At 38.5% G+C, this 24,641-nt stretch overlaps 1 protein-coding gene across 2 annotated transcripts in view; it reads right to left on the reverse strand.

Annotated features, from left to right (window-relative positions):
* The window catches only part of ZRANB1 (zinc finger RANBP2-type containing 1), a 69,463-nt gene that overhangs the window by 29,351 nt on the left and 15,471 nt on the right, over positions 1-24,641 (reverse strand). Inside the window, exons 2-3 of one of the 2 annotated variants that reach the window (XM_027528539.1) lie at positions 17,780-17,957; positions 15,645-16,495 (exon numbers count right to left, since the gene is read on the reverse strand). In XM_027528539.1, the coding sequence (XP_027384340.1) occupies positions 15,645-16,495; positions 17,780-17,823 (895 nt within the window). In that variant the 5' untranslated portion in view covers positions 17,824-17,957. The remainder of the gene's footprint in view (positions 1-15,644; positions 16,496-17,779; positions 17,958-24,641) is intronic. The other variant, XM_027528540.1, reaches the window with a different exon arrangement.

Consider the following 24,641-nt stretch of genomic DNA (forward strand, 5'->3'; position numbering starts at 1 on the left):
CTAAGGTTCTGGCTTAGACGTCATCTCTTCCTGAAAGTCCTCTCCAAATCTCCCAATGAGATTAGGGTACACACTGCTCTAGCCTCCTCTGTTTCCTCTCCTGAAATTATCACACTGCACTGACCAGACCACAAACTTACTGAGAGCCCTGACTTCTGAGTGCTTGGGAGTACACTCAATGATCGTCTGAATGTGTACATGAATGGACAAAGAAAAGGTGAAAATTAAGACAAGTCTGAAAAGCAATGGGAGGGTGGAACAGGTTGGACATTTGCCTTTGAGATTTTAAGATACCTAATAAAGCCATAATTGTTTAAGCAGAAGTGCAATACTGATATTAAAAACAAAAATCAAAATAAAGAGCCTCAAAACAAATGAAGCAGAACTATTTTATGTAAGATAGAACCACCCAAATCAAAGGAGAATTTAATAAGTCAAAATGGAAATTACTTGGAAAAAACATTTTAATCCTCAGTTTAAAAAAAAAAAAGATGGTGAAAGACAAAATGCTGTACCTCCCCCCACAAAAAAAAGGTAAAGAAAATGTTCAACAAACATAGTACATATCTGTAATATAAACATTATTTATATTCACAAAGACTTCATACAACTTCATAAAATCACAAAAGAAAAATAGACAAAAGACATAAATCAATTCACAGAAAATAATACAAATGACTAAATGAGATAGCTCGCTCCTTCTAATAACAAACATCAGCAAAGGTACAGCTATACAAGCAGTCTCTTACAGTGATGAGAATATAACCAGTCCAGTCCTTCCAGGAAGCAATTTACTATTACTAATATGCATAAAATACCTTTGACACATTTATATCATTTGATCCTATTATCCCATTTCTGGGAACCTAAGAAAAGCATCAGAAATGCTGACAATTTTATTCCTCAAAACATTATGAGAATAAAAAAATTTCCAAATAAATCAAAGGCCAGTAGTAAGAGCTAGGTTAACAAAGTACGGCAACTCAAAGTCATAGCATACATTTTTTTAAAGATGAAAATATTTTAATTACTTCAAAACGTAAACTTCAACAACAAAAGAATGTATTTAATTTGCATAAAAATATTAAAAACTGACTACTCAAGATGCGCAAAATACACACACGAAAGATTTCTTCTATACAGAGACAGCATAAACTGTATTTTCTTCATAACATCTCTCCCCTCTGACATATTCTACAATGAGGATGCTCTGCTTTTATTATTTAAAAATGAATTAAACTCATAAAGGAAGTCAGTATATAATGTCAAGATTGATAAAACAAGAAAATACCGCTATGTCCATCAACAAATGAATAGACAAAGTGAGGCATATAAATGAAATGGAATTATTCCAACTTAAAAAAAAGGAAGGAAATTCTGACACATGTTACAACATGGATAAATCTTGAAGACATTACACTAAATGAAATAAGCCAGTCACAAATGGACAAACAGCATAAGACTCCACTTCTAGGAGGCACCCAGGGTCGTCAAATTCACAGCGACAGCAGAGTGGCAGCTGCCAGGAGCAGGGAAAGAGGGAGTGGGGACTTACTGTATACAGAGTTGCAGTTCTGCAAGGTGGAGAAAGTTCTGGACACAGATAATGGTTATTTATGTTACAGAATAATGTAAATGTACCAAAGCCATTGAACCGTACACTTAGAAACAGTTAAGATGGCAAATTTTGTCATGTATATTTCATCACAATTCAATTTTTTTAAAGGAAAAAAATGACAAAAGGACAATATTCAGAGATGGTAGAGGTCTTGCTTCAAAAATCACCTGTGCAGTGTTCCTCCCTCCTCCTTCAAAGACAAATGTTTATATTCACCTGATCACATCCAACTGAGGCTCATTCTGTAAAACAAATAGTCTGGCCTCTGAAAATGGTAATGACATGAGTAAACAAAAATAAAAACCACCTGAGACACTGTTTAGATTACAGGAGATAAAACAACTAAATAACCTTGACTGAATGGAGCTGGAACAGAAGTTATTAGTGAAACTAAGAGTGAAGATGAAATGGACTTCATATGTTAGAGTTTCTGGATAATTACACTGTGTGAATATACAGGAGAAATGTGTTCTTAAAACATACAATGCTGAAATATTTAGGGGTAAATGTCATGACATCTGGAGCTAACTCTCAAGTTGTTCAGGAAAAATTATTACAGAGAGACGGAGACAAAAAAAAAAAAAAGAAAGCTCAAAATGTGGCAAAGTACTAACAACTGGAAAACCTATTTCAAAAGCATTTGGTGTTCAATGTATTATATTTGTAACTTATCTATTGGTTTTGAAATTTCTCAGAATGAAAGGCTGATGGGGGAAAGTTATCTCCACAAAGAACTGAAGGTGGAGAAAAGAAAAGGAAACTTATTTTTTTATAAATTCCTTCTATAACTGCTTGATTTTTATAACCGTGTGCATAGTTTATTAAATGTTTAAAGACATTTTATGGTAAACAGTAAAGTTCCCTGGAGTCTAAATATATCTTTTCATACTTAATATTTAAATGCTACTTTTGGATTTCATAATTCAATGTGTTCATTTAATATAATGTTTTTAAAGAAAGCAAGCCTTCACTAAATCAGTGAGGCATATTCGAATGTCAGTACCATACAACCAAGAATCATTAGACATATTCCCTTTCTCAGCATTAGGAGACATATTATTAGTTGGCAGCCCTGTGTAATCAATCATTTCTAAAAGCCAGGAACTATGTCTCAGGGACTAAAGGCAACCAGAAGAATCCTGCCAGGGCTCTATTTCTGCCATTGTCATCCATCTGCCTTGACACACTCATTCCTGGAAGCTTCTTTCTTATCCCAGGTGTCAGGAAGCACTATGAAAAGCCTTACTGAACTGGCCAGGGGAAACACTTAAAATGAGTGTGTATTACCTCCAGACTACAATCTTACATTTTGGAGAATTACCAAGATTCACTTAAAAACCATGACTTAAAATGTGATTTTAAAACAAGAGTTCCAAAAGCACAAGAGGAAATCCTTTGAAACTTGAAGAAAAACAAGACAGACTAGCTGAAGATAATACTGCTTTCACAGTGCCAAAAAGAATTCCATTACCTGTAATATCAACTACCTAGGGCAGGAAGGAGATCCACTACCAAAAATGTGTATGAAGTGAAGACACCAGCGTCCTTACAGCTGCACGCACATCTCACACGAAGAGTACCACACAGAGTTAACCAAGGACACACAAGGCACTGCCAGCGTCGCAGCAGCCTGCTTTCCTTTTGCTTTCCTTTTAAGGACGCAGTGCCCAAGATCTGCTGCAGGAGTCTGCATATATGCTGGATTCTATTAAAAGCTTTTAATGGAATATTGCAACTCAAACCATTTTTTTTTAATGTTTTTAAAAGGTGTGATGGTTTTGAATGTCAAAGACTAAGAAGACCTTTTTTGCAGGCTCCACATTCATTCAAACGTAAAGCAATGTATTAAGGAAAAAGGGACACTAAATAAGAGCATCTTTCAGGAGGACAGCTTGGTATCAATATAAAACCAACAAGCAAATAAAATGGTCCAGCAGTTACAGAATAACCATAGCTTAAAACTAAGCAATTCCACAAGGCAGGAAAAATTCTAAAGACGGAAACAGCTGCAGTTTATCAGGTATAAGCAAACATAGCAAAGCAAACAGAACAAATACTTCATACTAAAAATCAAGCTCAAATAATGTGCCCTAGCTATGGACTGCTGAGAAATACTAGCAAGTGATAAGATTACCTTAGGATACGGCAATAAACTTCACTTAGGCATACTTACTTAGCTGACTCGAAAAAGACTGAAAACATTAATATTCATTGGCATCAAACATCGTTCAAAAGTCCCAGTAACAGCATTTCTTTCAACCAAATCAAGAAGGAAAAAAAAAAAAAACCACCACCACACTGTGAATAAGAAATATATGGTCTTCATCTACTATTCCTGGCATATAACTCCTAAAAGCCGTGTAATTTCCTATTAAGAGCCATAAAGGCATCTTTTGTTACAGTACTTAGTTTTGTTCTCAGTTCCTAAATAGTTCCAGAATGATAAAGATGAAATAAATAGGAGTCTTTTGTTACTTATATAGCAAGCCCTTTCAAACACCTCTGAGCTTATGTTAATAAGGTGACTTTTAGGAAAGCCTCTAAAGATGGAGGCTGGTTGCCAGGGGAACCAACCCAGAGATTCCAAGGTTGGAATGTTCAGCCCCACCCCACTACCACTTCCTTGGGGGGAGATGGGCTAAAGGTTGAAACAATCACCAGTGTCCAATGATTTAATCCATCGTGCCTCCATAAAAATCCCCAGTGCTGGGTTTGGAGAGCTTTCTAGGCTGATGAACCTGTGAAGGTGCCGCGAGAATCCCTTCCCATTCCGTGCCACATGCATCTCCTCCACCTGGCTATTCCTGAATCGTGTATTTTTAATAGTAAACCAGCAACCTAGTAAGTAAACTATTTTCCTAAATTCTGTAAGCCATTCTGACAAATTGAACCCAAGGAGGGGACTGTCAGAACCTAGGATTTATAGTCTACAGTCAGAAACACAGGTGGCAAGCTGGATTAGTACTGGCATCTGAAGGGGACAGGAAAGAAGAGAGACAATCTAGTGGGACTGAGCCCTTAAACTGTGGGATCTGAGGCTATTTCCAGGTAGACATCCACAAGAAAAAGAAATGCCAAAAAGCAAAATGGCTGTCTGAGGAGGCCTTACAAATAGCTGAGCAAAGAAGAGAAGCTAAAGGCAAAGGACAAAAGGAAAGATATACCCATCTGAATGCAGAGTTCCAAATAATAGCAAAGAGGTAAGAAAGCCCATCTCAGTGAACAATGCGAAGAAATAGAGGAAAACAATAGACTGGCAAAGACTAGAGATCTCTTCAAGAAAATTAGAGATACCAAGGGAATATTTCATGCAAAGATGGGCACAATAAAGGTCAGAGCTGGTATGGATCTAACAGAAGCAGAAGACATTAAGAGGTGGCAAGAATACACAGAAGAACTATACAAAAAAGATTGTCACGACCCAGACAATCACAATGGTGTGATCATTCACCTAGAGCCAGACATCCAAGAATGCGAAGTCAAGTGGGTCTTAGGAAGCATCACTATGAACAAAGCTAGTGGAGGTGATGGAATTCCAGTTGAGCTATTTCATATCCTGAAAGATGATGCTGTGAAAGTGCTGCACTCAATATGCCAGCAAATATGGAAAACTCAGCAATGCCCACAGGACTCGAAAGATCAGTTTTCATTCCAATCCCAAAGAAAGGCAATGCCAAAGAACGCTCAAACTACCGCACAACTGCACTCATTCCGCATACTAGCAAAGTAATGCTCCAAATTCCCCAAGACAGGCTTCAACAGTACATGAACCAAGAACTTCCAGATGTTCAAGCTGGATTTAGAAAAGGCACAGGAGCCAGAGATCAAATTGCTAACATCTGTTGGATCATAGAAAAAGCAAGACAGTTCCAGAAAAACATCTACTTCTGCTTTATTGACTACACCAAAGACTTTGAGTGGATCACAACAAACTGTGGCAAACTGTATGCAGGTCAAGAAGCAACAGTTAGAACCAGATGTGGAACAATGGACTGGCTTGGGAAATCTGCCCCTGCCTCCTCCACCATCACAGAACACACACAACACACACACACCACATACACATCCAGTAGCCATTAATGCTACAAATATAAGGGTACAGATGAATTTTTTCTTACAAACACACCTATATGCTACCTTTGTCTAGAAAAGGATAACAACGTAGTGATATCACATCTGGCGAGTCAGTAAGCCTCTTTGTGCCTCAACTTCTCCCATTATATAACAAAATAATGACTCTTGTTTTGACACTGAACTAGTGAAGATTAATTTTTCCTGAAACTGTCAAATTAAGATGCTCTGTAATTTTTTAAAATGTCATTTGTATTAATTTCCTATTGCTGCTTCTAACAAATTACTACAAATCTAGTGACTTAGGGCTTCCTTGGTGGCTCAGCTGGTAAAGAATCCGCATGCAATGCAGGAGACCTAGGTTCAATCCCTGGGTTTGGGAAGATCCCCTGGAGAAGGGAAAGGCTACCCACTCCAATATTCTGGCCTGGAGGACTCCATGGACTATCCATGCAGTCACAAAGAGTCAGACACAACTGAGGGAATTTCACTAGTGACTTAATACAAATTTTTTATCTTAAAATTTAGGCGAGGTCAGAAGTTCCATAGGGGTCTCACTGGGCTAAAATCGGGGTGCACTCCACAGGGAGAGTCTGGGGTAGCTGTGCCTTCTCCATCTTCTAGAGCTGCCAGCATTCCTGAGCCAAGAGCCCTGCACCACTTGGAACCTCTGCTGCTCCACTGCCTCAGCTCATTCTCCTATCTCTATCCTTCACTGATTAAGGACCCACATTACACTGGGCTTGCCAGGATCATCTGGGATAATCTCTCCATCTCAAGGCCCTTGAATTACATATTTTGCCAAGTAAAGCAGCGTATTCATAGGTTCTGGGGACTAGGATTTAGGCCTTTTGCGGGGCTGGAGGATATTGTTCTGCCTGCCAACTTTTTAGATCAGTCATGTACATCAGAGAAAACCCAAAGAGCTGGTGATAAGTGCCTACAAGTCAGTCAAGTATCAGGCAAGCAAAAAATACAAATCTGGACACTAACTCATCACTAATATTGTATTTTTCCAAGATACCTAATGTTCTGTGTTTTCAGACAATTCAATAAAATACCTCAGCAGAGTAAATTAATAATTTTTAAGGCTAAAGGAGTACTTACTGAACTAGAAAACATACGTTTCTGGTTTTTTTTGTTTACAATAACTTATACGCCCTGAATTACCTCTAAAGTTACAAAGTCACAGTCACTAAGACATATGAATAAATGCATAAAATCACTGTCTGTTATGTCAAGAATTTCCTTTTCTGTTTTGTTTTGATGTTGTAATTTTCTTAGTATAAATCACCTTTACTATCATTCCAGTGCACAACACTACCATCCCTCAAAAACTAATACATGACTTTTTCTTCCATTGAAGTTAATTTTGTTTGGGTTATTGTGCAACACTCCTTTCATGTGACCAGACACTGTATCTCAAAATTCGGAATTGAAAAAGTCATTATAGAAAATTACACACTGCAACGGGTATTTCTGGATGCAACACTGTGATTTATAGGGAAAAAAATCTTCAGATGACCACATACATACATACATACATATATGCAAAATTCAGACTTAAATTGAAGAAATTAGGGAAAATCACTAGACCATTAGGTATGACCTAAATCAAATCCGTTACGATTATACAGTGGAAGTGACAAATAGATTCAAGGGATTAGATCTGATAGAGGGCCTGAAGAACTATGAACAGAGGTTTGTGATACTGTAAATGAGGCAGGGACCAATACCATTTCCAAGAAAAAAGAAATGCAAAATGGCAAAACGGCTGTCTGAGGAGGCCTTACAAATAGCTGGGAAGAGAAGAGAAGCTAAAGGCAAAGGATAATGGGGAAAATATACCCATCTGAATGCAGAGTTCCAAAGAACAGCAAAGAGATAAGAAAGTCTTCCTAACTGATCAATGCAAAGAAAGAGAGGAAAACAATAGAATGGGAAAGACTAGAGATCTCTTCAAGAAAATTAGAGATACCAAGGAACATTTCATGCAAAGATGGGCATAATAAAGGACAGAGCTGGTATGGACCTAACAGAAGTAGAAGATACTAAGAAGAGGTGGCAAGAATACACAGAAGAACTATACAAAAAAGATTGTCACGACCCAGACAATCACAATGGTGTGATCATTCACCTAGAGCCAGACATCCAAGAATGCTAAGTCAAGTGGGCCTTAGGAAGCATCACTATGAACAAAGCTAGTGGAGGTGATGGAATTCCAGTTGAGCTATTTCAAATCCTGAAAGATGATGCTGTGAAAGTGCTACACTCAATATGCCAGCCAATCTGGAAAACTCAACAGTGGCCACAGGACTGGAAAAGGTCAGTTTTCATTCCAATCCCAAAGAAAGGCAATGCCAAATAATGTTCAAACTACTGCACAATTGCACTCATCTCACACGTTAGCAAAGTAATGCTCAAAATTCTCCAAGCCAAGATTCAACAATACGTGAACCGTGAATTTCCAGATGTTCAAGTTGGATTTAGAAAAGGCATAGGAACCAGAGATCAAACTACCAACATTCACTGGATCACAGAAAAAGCAAGAGAGTTCCAGAAAAACATCTACTTCTGCTTTATTAACTACGCCATAGATTTAACTGTGTAGATCACAACAAAGTGGAAAATCCTTCAAGAGATGGGAATACCAGACCACCTGACCTGCTTTCTGAGCAAACTGTATGCAGGTCAAGAAGCAACAGTTAGAACCACACGTGGAACAATGGACTGGCTCCAAATTGGGCAAGGAGTATGTCAAAGCTGTCTACTGTCGCCCTGCTTATTTAACTTATATTCAGAGTACATCGTGCAAAATGTCCGGCTGGATGAAGCTGGAATCAAGATTGCCGGGAGAAGTATCAATAATCTCAGATATGCAGATGACACCACCTTTAGGGCAGAAAACGAAGAAGAACTAAAGAGCCTCTTGATGAAAGTGAAGAGGATATAGTGAAAAAGTTGGCTTAAAACTCAACCTTCAAAAAATTAAGATCATGGCATCCGTTCCCAGCACTTCATGGCAAACAGATGGGGAAACAATGGAAACAATGAGAGACTTTATTTTTGGAGCTCCAAAATCATGGCAGATGGTGACTGCAGCCATGAAATGAAAAGACACTTGCTCCTTGGGAGAAAAACTATGACAAAGCTAGACAGCATATCAAAAAGCAGAGACATTACTTTGCCAACAAAGGTCAAATTACTTTGCTAGTCAAAGCTATGGTTTTTCCAGTAGTTGTGTATGGATGTGACAGGTGGACCACAAAGAAAGCTGAGTGCCAAAGAACTGATGCTTTGAGCTGTGGTATTGGAGTAGGGACTCTTGAGAGTCCCTTGGACTGCAAGGAGATCCAACCAGTCAATCCTAAAGGAAATCATCCCCGAATATTCATTAGAAGGACTGATACTGAAGCTCCAATACTTTGGCCACCTGATGTGAAGAACTGACTCCTTGGAAAAGACCCTGATGCTGGGAAAGACTGAAGGCGGGAGGAGAAGGGGACAACAGAGAATGAAACAATTGGATGGTATCACCGACTCAATGGACACAAGTTTGAGCAAGCTCCAGGAGCTGGTGAAGGACAGCAAATTCTGGCGTGCTGCAGTCCATGGGGTCGCAGAGCGTGGGCACAACTGGGCAACTGAATTGAAATATATATAAATATAAATATATGTATATATATATATATATATATATTTGACCTTCATCCACTGTTCCTGGCTCACAACTTCCCCAAACCCTTAAACTTCCTGAGTGATAAAACCAGTGAGATAATATTTGGTCTCTTTTCCTCAGCTCCTGAAAACACATCAGGGTAGTTGACTTTCGGATCCCACCTCAAGGTAGGGGCTGGCTGCCAGGGGAACTAGCCATGTGATTAGAGGACTGTGACGTTCAGCTCTACCCACTACAGCACCCTGAGCTCCAGAGAGGGGAGAGGGAAGAGAAGTGGGAGACTCCCAGTGACCAATGATTTAATTAACCATGTCTATGTAATAAGGCCTCCGTAAAACCCCAAAAGGACAGTTTCGAGAGCCTCCAGACTGGTGACCACACAGAGATTTAAGGACAGAGGCACACTTGGAAAGAGCATCACGGAAGCTCCACGCCCCTTCCCCAAACCTTACTCTCTACACAGCTCTTCCATCTAGATGTTCATCTGTATCCTTTAATCATATCCTTTTATAATAAACCAGTGATCCAGTAAGTAAACTGCTTCTCTGAGTTATGTGAGGTTTTCTAACAAATTTATCAAACCCAAGGTGCGTGAGGATGGGAGTGTCATGGGAACCTCTGATTTATAGGCAGTCAGAAGTACAGGTTAACAACCTGGGCTTGGGGCTGGCTTCTGGCATCTGAAGTGGAGGGAGGTCTTCTGGGACTGACTCCTTCACCTACAGGATTTGATTCAACCCACAAGGTAGACAGTATCAGAATTGAGTTGAACTCTCAGGCACCCTGCTGGTGTTTTGAGAATTACCTGTTGAGACATGAGGAAGCGCCCCAATACAGACACATGTTGGAACTGAAACCCTTTACACAAGAGGAAGAAAACACCATTAACAAAACCTTAGTAATTCACTTCCTTGAGAAAAACCATCATACACATGATTTTTAATACCAGTACCAAAATAAATTGAAAAGACCATTTTAAAATGCAAAAAGCTTATACACTAATTATTGTTAAAATGAAAAAAGTGTTAATGAAAGCAATACATTCTGACATGTTTAACAACACACAAGTTTTAGACATTTCTACAGTCTACAGTTAATATCTGACACTCTGGAGTGGGCAGATGCATGTAACACTGTATATAGTAAGGGGGCCAAAATATAATCAGCATAAATACAGAATATAACTGCCACAAATATTACTTTTCAACAGAAGTTATGAGAAAGGGAAAAACATTCCATCAAATACAACAAAATGTTTGCAGACACTTTGTAAGAAAAAATTAAATCTAACATATCTCCTATGTTTTAAGAATCATCAATGTTTAGACACATCAGAATTTTGCTCAATAATAAGATTACAATCCTCGTGACTCCATTTCAACATGCTCCATGATAATGAGATTCTGGGTTAGCTCATAAGTCTGATTCTCAACAGGGGTACACCAGTACACACTGTAGGTCACCCCAAAGCTTGGGGGCAACAGAGGTGTTATTAATGCATATGTTATCTCTAATGCCATTGCCAAGCACAATTCTTTTCCTCCTATGCCTTCAACAGCACTCTTTCTCACTGTCCTCCAATATCAAATCCTTTCCATCTTCATTAGCAGGGTCACTAGACAAGTTAAATGTAAGAAATACGCAGCTGCCTAAGGCAAAATGCAAAACAGGAAGCAACACGTCCAATGGCAACTGAATAAAAACTTTTCAAGAAAAAAAACTTTAAATATTCATCATGAAGATGGAGAAATTAAATGTGAAGAAATCTGATTTCAGACTTTTCCATATCCATAGACCACCTAGTGATAAACTGAGACCTCTTGTAAGAAGATCCAGGGGACCTACTCGCTCTGTCTTAACCTGACAAGAAGCCAAGTTGGCTGAGGGCAGTCTGTAAGGTGAGAAGTACAGAATGGTAGGGAGAAAGCCACGTGGAGAAATTTAAGAGAGAAGCAAAAAGGTTTGTCTCTGAAAGGTCTAGTTGTCCAGATCCCAGTTTCCACAAAAGTTTATTCACTGATTAACAAAAATGTCAATGTCTGTTATGTATCAGGCACTGTTTAAGGTACTAGGAAACAACTGTGAACTAAACAAACAAAATTCCTGGTCGTCATAAAGCTTAAGTTCTTGTATACTTATAGCTGATTCACAGTGTTGTACAGCAGAGACCAATAGAAGATTATAGAGCAATTATCCTCCAATTAAAAATAAATTTGCTAAAAAAGTTTTAAGTTTTACGAAAGACAAATGAGGTGATTTCTAATAAGTATACTAGGAGGTTAACAAGTGTTGTGAAGAAAATGAAAGTTGGGGGAAAAGTACACAGAACAGGACTGAAATTTCAGATGCAGCAGTCAGGGAGGCCTCCCAGAGAAGATAACATGTGAGAAAATACCTGCAGGAGGTACACTCGCTAATCCTGCAAATCTAGAGAAAGTAATCCAGGAAGAGGAAATAGTGCAAAGGGCTTGAGGCTTATTTGCAGATAAGAAAGGGTGCAAGAGTTGCTGGAATCAGAGAGAGAGAGAGAGAGAGAATGTGTTTAAAAATGGGGGAAGTAGGTGTGGGATAGAGAGCAGAAAGAGCCTAAAAATTGGCTTTTACTTTGAGCAACACAGGGCATCACTGGAGGAGTGAGTAGCTACTACTGAGTGGAGTAGCTCCTATTCCAAGAACAATTTGTAAACAAGGATACAAACAAAGAGAGGACCACAGCTTGGACCAGGGTGATGACAGGTGGCCAGATTCTGGATATATTTTGAAGACAGAGCCAGTGAGAACGAAATAGAAAAAGGAGAAAACCTAGGATGACCAAAGCTTTGGACACAGCAAATATAAATGAACTTGCTGGGTCCAAAGTCCTAAACCAACAAGGGAGAGAGAGAGAACAGATTTGAGAGGCTTGCTCAGATTTAGCCTGAGTTTGAAATAACTACATATTCAAGGGAAAATGCTGCAGAGGCAGCAGCTGGATATGAGAGTCTAGGGTTCAGGCATACAAGAAGTTATCGTACAGATTTAACCTGAGATTCTTATCTGACCCTGTGTCTTTTCAAGGGATCAACTTGGGGGTCCCTTGTTGTTCTTCTAAAGGGCACCTGATTCGGTAGAAGAGCAGCACTAAAATAACATGTTAGGTGGCGCTGTCTTAATTCCAGGGACACCATCATCTATCCAGGGGGAAAGGCAGACCATGATTAGAATCAACAGAGCTCCCAGAAAATAACCTGGCACTGAACCGCAGACATTCCAGAGACAGGCGCTATTTAAACCACACCTCTGCCGCTACCATTCGGGCACCCATTCCCAGATGTCTTTTCTTCTGGCTTTGGCACTGCTGTCCCCAACGTCCCCTCACCACACAAGAGAATATGACTGAGGTGAAACTTACACCCAACAGTCACATAAAAGACACTTTCTTAATACTGTGGAAACTTCAGCTTTAGCTTTCTCAATACTGAACCTTCATTCCCATTTTAAAATGCTGGCCTGAGGTTGAGATTTTTTATTTCAATTTCAAATGGGAAAGTCTCATATTTTATACTTAGGATAAATTTTATGCATAGTATACACTTTATACTTAGTGTACATATTTTGGAGATGGTTTTTTTTAATATATATGCTGCCAAAGCGAGTATTAAGATGGCGTTATTAAATGTCTAAATCGGTAAGCCATAATATACTGTATCTAATGAAATCTGGAAAGCATAAGGCAGACAGAAAGGGAGAAGATTAATTTTCAATACATGTGGACTTCTGCTAACCCAACACAAGGTAAACAACTAAAAGTTAACATATTTCAATGATATTTACAAATCAGGGTAAGACTATCCAACAAAGACAGGACCAAAGTCTTTTATACAACCGTTTAGAACCGTATTATACAGTGAAAACTCAAAAATACTTGCTGGTAGGAAAGAGAATCCACAGTACCAAGAACCAATCAATTCTTAGCCCTAAGAACCTAGAAACTCTGGAGTATGTGGGAATGGGGACTTGACTTTGCTCAGTTGTAAGAATTCAAAGAGGCAAAAAGATGGTTATCCAAAAAAACTCAATATATGGAAAGAAAGACAAACATCAAGAAGACACAGTAGTCAGAAATGCAAGAAATAACAGCCATAAAGACAAAGATATACTGACAGGTCTAACTTGTGCATGTCAAGGGGAAAAAATATTTCAAAGCAGTTCTTATCATTAGATCCACTAACTTGAAGAAACAGTAACCCCAAAGAGGTTAAAAAAAATCACTGCAATCTAGTTTCTTACCTTCTATACTATAACACCACCTTACAGTTAATATTAACATATTATACTATTGCCTGCAAAAATAATCTTAAGTGTTCCAAAAGACAGATGGGTAATTAAAGGACAATCAAACCTAGATACAAAAGATCACATAAGATTCCATTTATATGGAATATTCACAATAATAGTCACTGAAACAGAAAGCAGACTGCTGATTACCAGGGTCTTGGAGGTGTGGAACAACTGCTTAAATGGGTAATGGGTTTCTTCCAGGATGATGAAAATGTTTCAGAACTAGATGGAGGTAATGGTTGCACAACACTGTGGATGTGCTAAATACCACCGAATTGTTCACTTTCAAAATGATGAGTTTTATGTTATATGAATTTGACCTCAATTTTTAAACATTCATAATAAACAAAACCCTTCTGTATCTCCGGGTTTTAAAAAAAAGAAAAAACATTCACACCATATGTGGCACCTCAATTTGAGGAGAGAAAAAGAATCGCTGGGCTGTAGTGGGACAGCACAGACGGTTGAAGACAGCTAGTCCTCGTCCTAGTCCTCGGGGCAGGAGAGAATGGGAGCTAACGGTTACTAAGCGCTGTTTCTGTGTCTTGTTCAGAAGGGCGCATCTGCTGGGGCTTTCTTGGGGGCCAGGACAAAGCTAAAACAAAAAAACAGATTTCTTGAAATCTACTCTTTGGACTTGTAGGTTCCTAAGTTATGTACTCCATATTCTTGGGGCTATATTCAGGAAGATAAACAAAATTAATTGGTACTGGGAAATACACACACATACCACACACACACACACACCCCCCCCCCACAGCCATGTTTAAGGCATAGTTATTATTCCACACAAGATTTAACTTTAGTAGTCACTCAAATTTTTCTTTACAAAGCTGAATGTCAAAGTAAGCACCCAACTGGGATGACCCAGAGGGATGGTTCGGGGAGGGAGGTGGGAGGGGCGTTCAGGATGGGGAACACGTGTACACCCGTGGCGGATGCATGTTGATGTATGGCAAAACCAATACAATATTGTAAAGTAATTAACCTCCAATTAAAATAAATAAATTTATATTTTAAAAAAAGTAAGCACCCAATCCAAATTATTTAGATTTATATAATTCAAATAGCTAATCTACTCAAAAGCGGTGGGGGGCATACAAATAACTGCTTTCGTGAATTACATCATAAATAATTAACTCACAAGATCAGTAACTGGAGAAAATCTTACTCTCACAACATGTCTCTGTCCCTTAACAGCTCTGAGCCAGTAACTGAGACTAATATCCAGCATTTCCTTAGGAAAGTACCAAAACACACAAATCATATTCGAACTACGGAATCAGCTGGCCACATGAAATCAGTTTCACAAAGTTTGCAAATATTCACTACAAGACATTCATAAAAAATTAACATCAGCGTTTTCAAGGTCAGTATTATCTCTGTTCAACTTCTTGGAGTCACACATTTTTGTGGTATTTTTAACTTCTGACTGAAGCTTCTACCATCACAAGACGCTCACACTGTTTACAGACACTCCGAAGCTGCAGCTGGGACTCCTCAGTCACATCTCGTTACAATAAGCAGAGTAGCAGTTTTAAACTGCAGGTATATATTTTACTACAGATATGTAAAAAACTCTGCTATAACTTGACATTTTTCTCTCTAAAGATGGAAAGACACATGCACAATGAAATGGGAGGCAATACAGGACAATGTTAAGACAAGATCACAAATTTCAGAGGTTCTCATGCATGCATACTGAGAGTAGTAGCTATCATGCTGAATTAACTAAACGCTAAATAATGCTGACCTTCCTTATATCTTTCATGTTACTTTTAATATCTTTTCCCAACCCATTGAAACGACAAGATCACAAATTCAGTTCTTATGCATGCACACTGGGAGTGTAACTATCATGCTGAATGAACTAAATGCTAAATAATGTTACCTTCCTTATATCCTTCATGTCATTAATATCTTTTCCCAATCCATTCAAAAAACACAAAAACTTACCCACACAAGCATTGAGGAACAGCCAGTCAGTCTTTTTCATCCTGTTTTTAATTTGCTTTAGTTTTTTGAAGTCCACTTCAAGTTCCTCCTTGCTGCCAACAGCACCAGCCAGCTCAATCCTCTGGAAATCCATTTTCACCTCCGAGTCCCGTTTCATAGTCGGCGGCGATCTTCTCTGGCTGTTGCCACTGCTACAGCTTCCTCTCCATCGAGCTCTGTCTTGCTCATTAATTATTGAAGAAGCCTCTTCAGTCTCTGCGAACTCGATTGCTTCAATATTATTAGGTCTGGGATGATCGCAAACAACACATTTTTTAGCCTTGGCCCAGTTTTCATATGTGCAAATAGAACAAGTCCAATGCTGGGTCCTTGTGTTCAGTTTATTTCTATCATTGTACTCCTCACAAGGATCAACAGAAAAAGCAACTGGTCTTGAGCCAGATCCTGAGGATTGAGGAGATTCTGTGGGACTCCTGGTCCTACGCTGGGATAAGCACTGAGTGCATCTGATTGCTCTTGGCCAGTTCAAATATGTGCACATGTGGCATGACCATTTATTGGCATTTTCCATGCTATATGAAGATTTAACCCTTGGTCTTGCACTAGAGTCTGGACAGATCAAAGGACTACTTCCTCCTTCGGTGCTGGAAGGATCCCAATCTCTACCAACATCACTTGAACCACTTTTAAATGGGTCTTCCGTAATAATTGTCCCACTAGGTCTCTGGGCACGACACATGGTACACTTGATCGCAGACGGCCAGTTTTCATACGTACAGTATTCACAAGCCCACTTAATTCCACGTTCTGACATTGTGCACTTCTTGAAGTGAGTTATGTCAGGCAGGAAGCTATAAATAATTAGGACATGGTTATTAAAACAATAGCTACATAATTTCACCCCTGAAAACACGCCCAAAATATAAAAGTAACCTTCAACTTATAAAATATCAATTTCTCAAGATATGCATGTAACATTTCTTACTGAAATCTTCTTTTTTTTTTTTTTTTTTAATTTCCAGAGAGACACTGGAGGTAGATCCCAAAGAAAAATCTTAGACCTGGGGATTTAATGAAAATGTACTTAGGAATGCAAGAGAGACAGGCAAAAGGAAGTTTGTTCTAAGAGGGAAGGAGGTTAAAGCAGGAAGCCTCTCACAGAAATGTTTCATCTCAGCCAGGTCATCACCATCAATTTAGAAAAATAACCAGTAATTAAAAGATTCAAAGGTAAGGGATAGAACACAAACCATGTATCTTAAACACATAACATTCTTAAATTATGAGCAACAGACTATTATGCTATTGAGGCATAGTACCACGATGTTTGATTCACTAAAGAATTCAGAAGATCAAACAGTCAACTCTATCGTTCTTCCTAAGGGAGAAAAGCAGCCTAAATGTGCTCATTACCCACTGCTCTTAATAAGCACAGGTAGAAAAGATGTTGAGGAGTAATGCTTACAATTAACAAAGTAACGATGTGAAACTAGATAATGTTCCATAGCCTATATCCTCAAAATCTTGCTCTGTCTAGAGTGCAAAAAGTAAAAACTGCACATTACCTACTCTCAGGACAACCAATCGACGAAACATCCCTGCAATAACCACTAGCATAATCACGCCAATATAATTTTGAATATTTATACTCAAAATATTCAGTATTTAAAATGCACTCAATTACATTAACTATTTAAAAGGTTCCTAGGATTCTACACTGGACTTACTAACACTACAAACTATGAAAACTTTATTATTTAATTACAACCAATTTATAAATACTTGCACAGCAAATGTAATGATTTTTTTTAATGGCTTGAATTTAGACATTGGCCACAAAAGCCAGCCTTTCCCTTTTCTCAAATCCCTTTCTCAACTAAATGTGTATCATCCTGCTACCTATGTGAAACCAGAAAAGTGAAAGAAATCTAGGGAAAGTAATAGAAATTTTTCCTTCTCTTTCTCAAGGATTTTTCCTTTTGAACCTGGAAAGCAAAATCTTTCATTTAGAGGTGTATTATTACATCCCTGCTTGCCAAGTCCTCACTCCTTTTAATAGCGTAAACTTTGTTAAGAGGACAATTTCACTATAAGAGAGCCTACTATTTAATAGCTAAAATAAAAATCACACTTACTAAGATTTTAGTTTCCATGCTATAACCTCCACCTTGTTGTACATGGTCAGAATGAAAGCACAGTTTATAAATCAGAACAAAGACAAGACTCAGTCGTCATGGTGGCTCAGATTCTGACTTCCTCAGGAGATACTGCAAAATGTAGTAAGTGGTTCTGCAGGATTGTGAATAGCTATTCCTGTAAAGGAGACCAAAACTGAATTTCACTTGAAGCCTACTACTTTATCCAAAAGTATTTATTTTTTAAAAAAGGCTTTATTTTTATAAATTCTCTATTCTAATCCTACTCATTTAATAATGGACTCCGATCTTTAGAATTTTAATATAGCAAAGAGTCAGCTGATTGGGTTGGTCAGTCAAATTAGGTACAGGAAAGATATTTTTCCCCTAAAACTTTAAACACACATGTGTGTATGCACTATTATCAGTAATCTTAAGTTGGTAGTAGGGCTTCCCTCATAGCTCAGTTGATAAAGAATCTGCCTGCAATACAGGAGACCCCAGTTCGATTCCTGGGTCGGGAAGATTCCCCGGAGAAGGGATAGGCTACCCAATCTAGTGTTCTTGGGCTTTCCTTGTGGTTCAGCTGGTAAAGAATCCGCCTGCAATGCAGGAGAACTGGGTTCGATCCCTGAGTTGGGAAGATTCCCCTGGAGAAGGGAGAGGCTACCCACTCCAGTATTCTGGCCTGGAGCATTCCATGGACTATATATAGTCCATGGGGTTGCAAAGAGTCAGACACAACTGACTGACTTACAATTTAAGTTGGTAGTACTAATAAGTCAATTCCTACCTGTATCACTTATTATTATTGCAGAGGGAAAGATGGTATAAACCAAGTTAATAGAAAAAAGCAAGTATACACACACACACACACACACACACACACACACACACAGCACTTATATTTAACTTTGAAATCCTTTTCTCATTCAGCAGCTTTATTTTCCTCAAATCCAGGTAATTTATATTTATTTACTTAGATTTTTAAATTTAGTTTGCACCTACTGATTATATACACAATCTGACAGCAATCCAAAAGTGTGTTGAAGGGCAAAGGCTAAAATCATAAAAGCATCCATAAAATGGACAACTGAGATTTAATGGCAACTTTCATATTCATTACGCAGTTTCTTCCTTTGGTTTCTCAGGAATGAAATATAAATTACTTGCTCATGCTACTGGAAACTAAAATGAGCAAACAGAAACTTAACATGACGAGAACAAATGACATAATGTACATATCCAAGGATACGTAATCTCAATATTTAAAACATTCACATTCAAAAATTCACGCCTGCTTTGATAAGTATTACTGTGATATAGTGTCAACTAAACAGTCTGTGGCTTACATTACCTTAGCTAATCTTCATGGAATTAATACTGTGCCAGCATAACTTAAATGTCCATGTCTCACAGAAAACAAAAGACCCTGCCATTAAAAAATAAAAAATCATCATGTGAGCCTAGTAAATAGCCTGTGTGTGCTGTGTGCTTAGTCACTCAGTTGTGTCCAACTCTGTGTGACCTCATGGACTGTAGCCCGCCAGGCTCCTCTGTCCATGGGACTCTCCATGCAAGAACACTGGAGTGGGTTGCCATGCCCTCCTCCAGGGGATCTTCCCAACCCAGGGATCGAACCCAGGTCTCTCGCACTACAGGCAGATTCTTTACCTTGTGAGCCACCAAGGAAGCCCGGTACATAGCCTACCCCTCCCCAAAATTCAGCTAACTAAGGAATACCAAAACCAAGCTCAAGTTAAAAAAAAGAAAAAGAATTCTGAGGTAAGTGCATTATATTAGACAATGATACATATGTATACACTCTATTGAGATGTTGTAGGAATAGTTTCTTCATAACTGAAAGTTAAAATTCAGTTTTAACTACAGGGGAATTTGTAGTGTATTTACAATTTTGAGTAACTGACCTCAAAATAGATATATTTCTTCTGTAGTGTTCAGTAATGCTTCACAAGTACGGTCTAGTTCACTATTAAACATGACAGTATAAAAAATGTTTACTTATAAGCCCCTCCCTTTCGGTAACCACTGACCCATGCATCATAATACTCATAGTTTTATTAGTATTTGAACTTGGAAGTATATAATTAAAAGCGGTTGTGAATTTAATACTACAAAACTTTTTTACAAAGTTAAAATCCTGGAGAGAATTATCTGAGAACATCATCTGCACCTGTGGTAACAGTAAATGGAATGGAAGACTAAAAATAACATCAGTTCAACTACGTGATTTTGCATTACTGAGATGACATTAATACTGAGTACACTTTTTCTACCAAAATCAAAACATCCCAAAAAGAACATGGTATTATTTTTAACAGCAACCAGCTCTAAGAGTTAATACTGCACACTGAAATAAAACCATTATTAAATATCTTTCAAGTAAACATGTACTCAAATACCCAATTTACAAGCCTACTTTTGCATAAAACACAGCTTTCCAAATTCTATCCAGTGAATCATACTTCAGCTAACTGGTACACAAAGTAACAATAAAATCTATACAATAAGTGCCCCTTCAAGGGGCATGAGACACAACTACTATTCTTAAATATTCCTTGGTTGAAATGCAATACCAGCAGTTCCCATCTTGTGGACCAAAGAGTCCACAAATCTATACATCAAACCCTACCTGCAGACTGAATAATGTCTCCAAGTACATTAACCATTTTCTAGTATTAAATTCACAACTGTTTTTGATATACTTCCAAGTTCAAACACTAATAAAACTCAGTATTATCATGCATGAGTCAGTGGCTAGCAAAAGGGAGGGGCTCCTAACTAAACATTTTTTATACTGTCATGCTTAGCAGTGAATTAGACAAGTACTCTTGCCTGGAAAATCCCATGGATGGAGGAGCCTGGTGCGCTGCAGTCCATGGGGTCGCTAAGAGTCGGATACAACTGAGCAACTTCACTTTCACTTTTCACTTTCATGCATTGGAGAAGGAAATGGCAACCCACTCCAATGTTCTTGCCTGGAGAATCCCAGGGATAGGAGAGCCTGGTGGGCTGCCGTCTATGGGGTCGCACAGAGTCGGACACGACTGAAGCGACTTAGCAGCAGCAGACCATACTTGTGAAGCATTACTAAACACTACGAAGAAACATATCTATTTTGAGGTCAACTACTCAAAATTGTAAATACACTACAAATTCCCCCAACTACCTACTAAAACTCTCTCAAGGAGAACTAGAGAAGTGAAATGGTCCTCACCAAATACAAACTCCTTGAGAAATAAACTGACAGAAACTTAACTGCCAGTTAGTGTCAAATGACAACCAGTTATCCAAAGGAAGGTCTAAGATATAAGTTTTATATTAGCTTTATTAGTAAGCCTATATTTAGTAATACAAATATTAATTTTTAATGTAAATTGTTAATGTAGGTGTTAATTAACATAAACCTGTGCAGATTTACAAATGCTCAGAAAGCATTTTAGGGGAATAAAGATGAAAGCTAAAACTAGAAGGATACTCCAAGCATGTTGAATTTTCAGGTTCTATTAAAGTATTAGCACAAGTTAATTCTGAATGGCAAAATTTATATTTTAAAAAAGTACTATGTTTAACTTCTGAGCTCCAAATTCCACACAGTCATTTCCTCTTTTCCCCTCAGCATCTTTCTACATCACTGTCTTCCTCATAACAGTCAACAGAAAAAACAACTGGTCTTGAGCAAGATCCTAAAGCTTCATGATATGGTGGACCGTCTGTCCACAAATCTCACCTCATTGCCGGACTCCAACAGCTTGTCGCATTCCACACTCAACCTCTTATCGTCCGCCTACAACAAACCCCAGCCTGACTTCTCTCCCCAGTTTCCATTAAGGACACCACTAATACTACTGGACCCAGCACAGTAACTCAGACTCATCTTGAATTCTGCCTTCACCCCATAGATTTTTCCAGTGGTTTCTGTACAATCAGTTTTCTTTCCATTTCAGCAGCCATCAACCCTTTTTCAGTTCAGGTCAGAACTACTCTAATAGCCTCCTAAGCGCCTTCCCTTTCTAAATCCATCCAGCTCACCGTTAGCAAAATAATCCTAATAACAAGGCCCTCGTTCTGAAACTCTTCTTTAACAGCACAAACTCTCAGCTCCTTCCCAACACACAAACACAGCACACACCCCAGACCCACTATGTACTACCAGCCCTCCACAATATACACATGAAGACATTACCTGAGGAAAACAAGCACGACAGACACACACACTCAGTTCTGGCAAATCCTACCCATCCTTTAAAGCTCAGTTCAAATCTCATCTCTCTCATAAAGTTTTTCAAATCATTTCAAGTATATACACTCCAAGCAACCACAACACTTCCATCCACATTTGGCACCTACTGTATGTCTTCTTGGCTCTAGTTTCTGAAACACTGATTTGTGGAACACTGTGCCATATCATTTCCTACACTCGGTTTTCAATCAGAGCTTCCCAGGTGCACCAGTAGTAAAGAATCCACCTGCCAATGCAGGAGACGCCTGGGACTTCGGTTCCATCCTTGGGTCAGGAAGATCCCATGGAGTAGGAAATGGCAACCTGCTCCAGTACTCTTGCCTGGAAAACCCCATAGACAGAGGAGCCCGGCAGGGTACAGTCCACGGGGTTGCCAAGAGTCAGACAGGACTGAGTGAGCACAGCAGAGCCAAACTGTCAAGAACTTTGGCTCAGAGATTCTAATGAAAATGAACTCGCTCAGTCGTCCCCGACTCTTAGTGACACCAAGGACTGCAGCCTACCAGGCTCCTCCGTCCATGGGATTTCCCAGGCAAGAGTACTGGAGTGGGGTGCCATTGCCTTTTCCAAAGACTCACTTTAGGGGGGGCAGATAAATTGGGAGCCTGGGATAGACATACGCACACTACTATATATAAAATAGATAGCTAATAAGGACCCACTACTGTACAGCACAGGGAACTCTACTCAATGCTCTTTAATGGTATACTGTGTGCTCAGTCGTGTACAACTCTGTGACTCCATGGGCTGTAGCTCACCAGGGTGCTCTGTCCATGGGATTCTCCAGGGAAGAATACTGGTGTGGGTTGCCATTTACTTCTCCAGGAGATCTTCCCAACCCAGGGATCAAGTCTTTAAAAAGATTCACTTTATTCATTTTGCAAATAAACACTTTTTAACTTTTCCCTGCTCCATCTGTGACAAACTCCAACAGTCAAGCCCAAATTTTAAAATATGCACTTAATATTAAGTTAATGATCACTTAATATACCTAAACAGTATCAAAATCCTATTTCTAAAACAAAGTTATATCAATAATTTCATATATAATACCACCAATGAATTATTTGTGCCAAATAATGCATCAAACCTGAATGCAACTGAGTTTTGAGATGTAACTAGCAGTTTATAGGATCGTAGGAGATAGAGACTCAAACTGATTCCATGGAGATCCAATCAGTAAATTCCTATGGGTTTGTGTATATTAAAACTTGTACTTAGTTGCTCAGTCATGTCTGACTCTTCACAACCCCATGGACTGCAGCATGCCAGGCTCCTCTGTCCTAGGGATTCTCCAGGCAAGAATACTGGAGTGGGTTGCCATGCCTTCCTCCAGGGGATCTTCCCAACTCAGGGATTGAACCCAAGTCTCCCGCATTGCAGGCGAATTCTTTACCATCTGCGCCACCAAAGGAGCCCATATTAAAACTTAAATATGTGCTAAAAATTAAACATGGAACTGATATTAAGAAGTTATTAAAATTTTAAGGTGTGATTAACAGTATGGTATCTATGTTTCTAAAAGAGTACTTCTCTCTTAAGAGACACATGCTGAGTTATTTACAGTATTATGTCTTGAATTTGCTTTAAATCCACTGGGGAGAAGCAAGAAGAATATAAATGAAACAAGACTGGACATGTGTTGCTAACTGGGTGATGGATTTACATGAGAATTCATTCTCCCAGTCTCTCTGTATGTCTGTTTGAAATTTTTCACAATGAAAAGTTTTAAAATCTATCAAGAAGGTAACAAATGCTATTGCAGACTAAGAATCAAGCCTTTAATTCTAAGACTAGATTGTTAAGACGAGAAAAGGATCAAGAGGCAGTATGTTGTGTATTGTTAAGACTGTTACTCAAAACTTGGTCCAGGGTCCTGTGATATTCTACAAACTGTTTACTAGTCTACAGAGAAAATGAGTAATTTTACTAGCAATTTTAAAGAATTTTATGATTGCTGAAAATAGTAGTAAAACATCTGAGCATGTGTTTGAGATGCAATGCTAAAACATTTGAAAAACTTCTCTTCTTTTTACAACTCACAGGTATGGTTCATTAGAGAGAGAAAACATATCACAATATGAACCAGCTTCTCTCACACTAAACTTGCAGATGAGTATCACACTTCAGAAAACCAAGACAGACTTAAATTGGAGTGACAAAAATCCATCTTTTCAACATTTCTTAGGAACCCAGGCAAAAACTCTCAACAAAATAGAAACAAATCAAATCCAACAATGTATAAAAAGAATTCTACATCAGAACTAAATGGGGTTTATTCCAGATATGCAAGCTTAGTTCAATGTTCAAAAATCAATACACATAACACATTCTATCAACAGGCTAAAGGAAAAAAAAAAAATCACATGACCACATACATACATGAAGAAAAAGTATTTGACAAAATCCAACATGATTTAAAAAAAAAACAAACAGCAGATTTCAGGGGAACCTTCTCAATGCAATAAAGAGCATGTACAATAAATCTGCACATCAACTTTACACTTGATGGTGAAAAACTAGACACTTTTCAGCTAATACCCTATTAGGGCAAGGTCATCCCCTCTCACCACTCCGTTTCAATGTCAAACTGGAAAT

This window comes from Bos indicus x Bos taurus, chromosome 26, assembly GCF_003369695.1.
Source record: "Bos indicus x Bos taurus breed Angus x Brahman F1 hybrid chromosome 26, Bos_hybrid_MaternalHap_v2.0, whole genome shotgun sequence".
NCBI classification, from domain to species: Eukaryota; Metazoa; Chordata; class Mammalia; order Artiodactyla; family Bovidae; genus Bos; species Bos indicus x Bos taurus.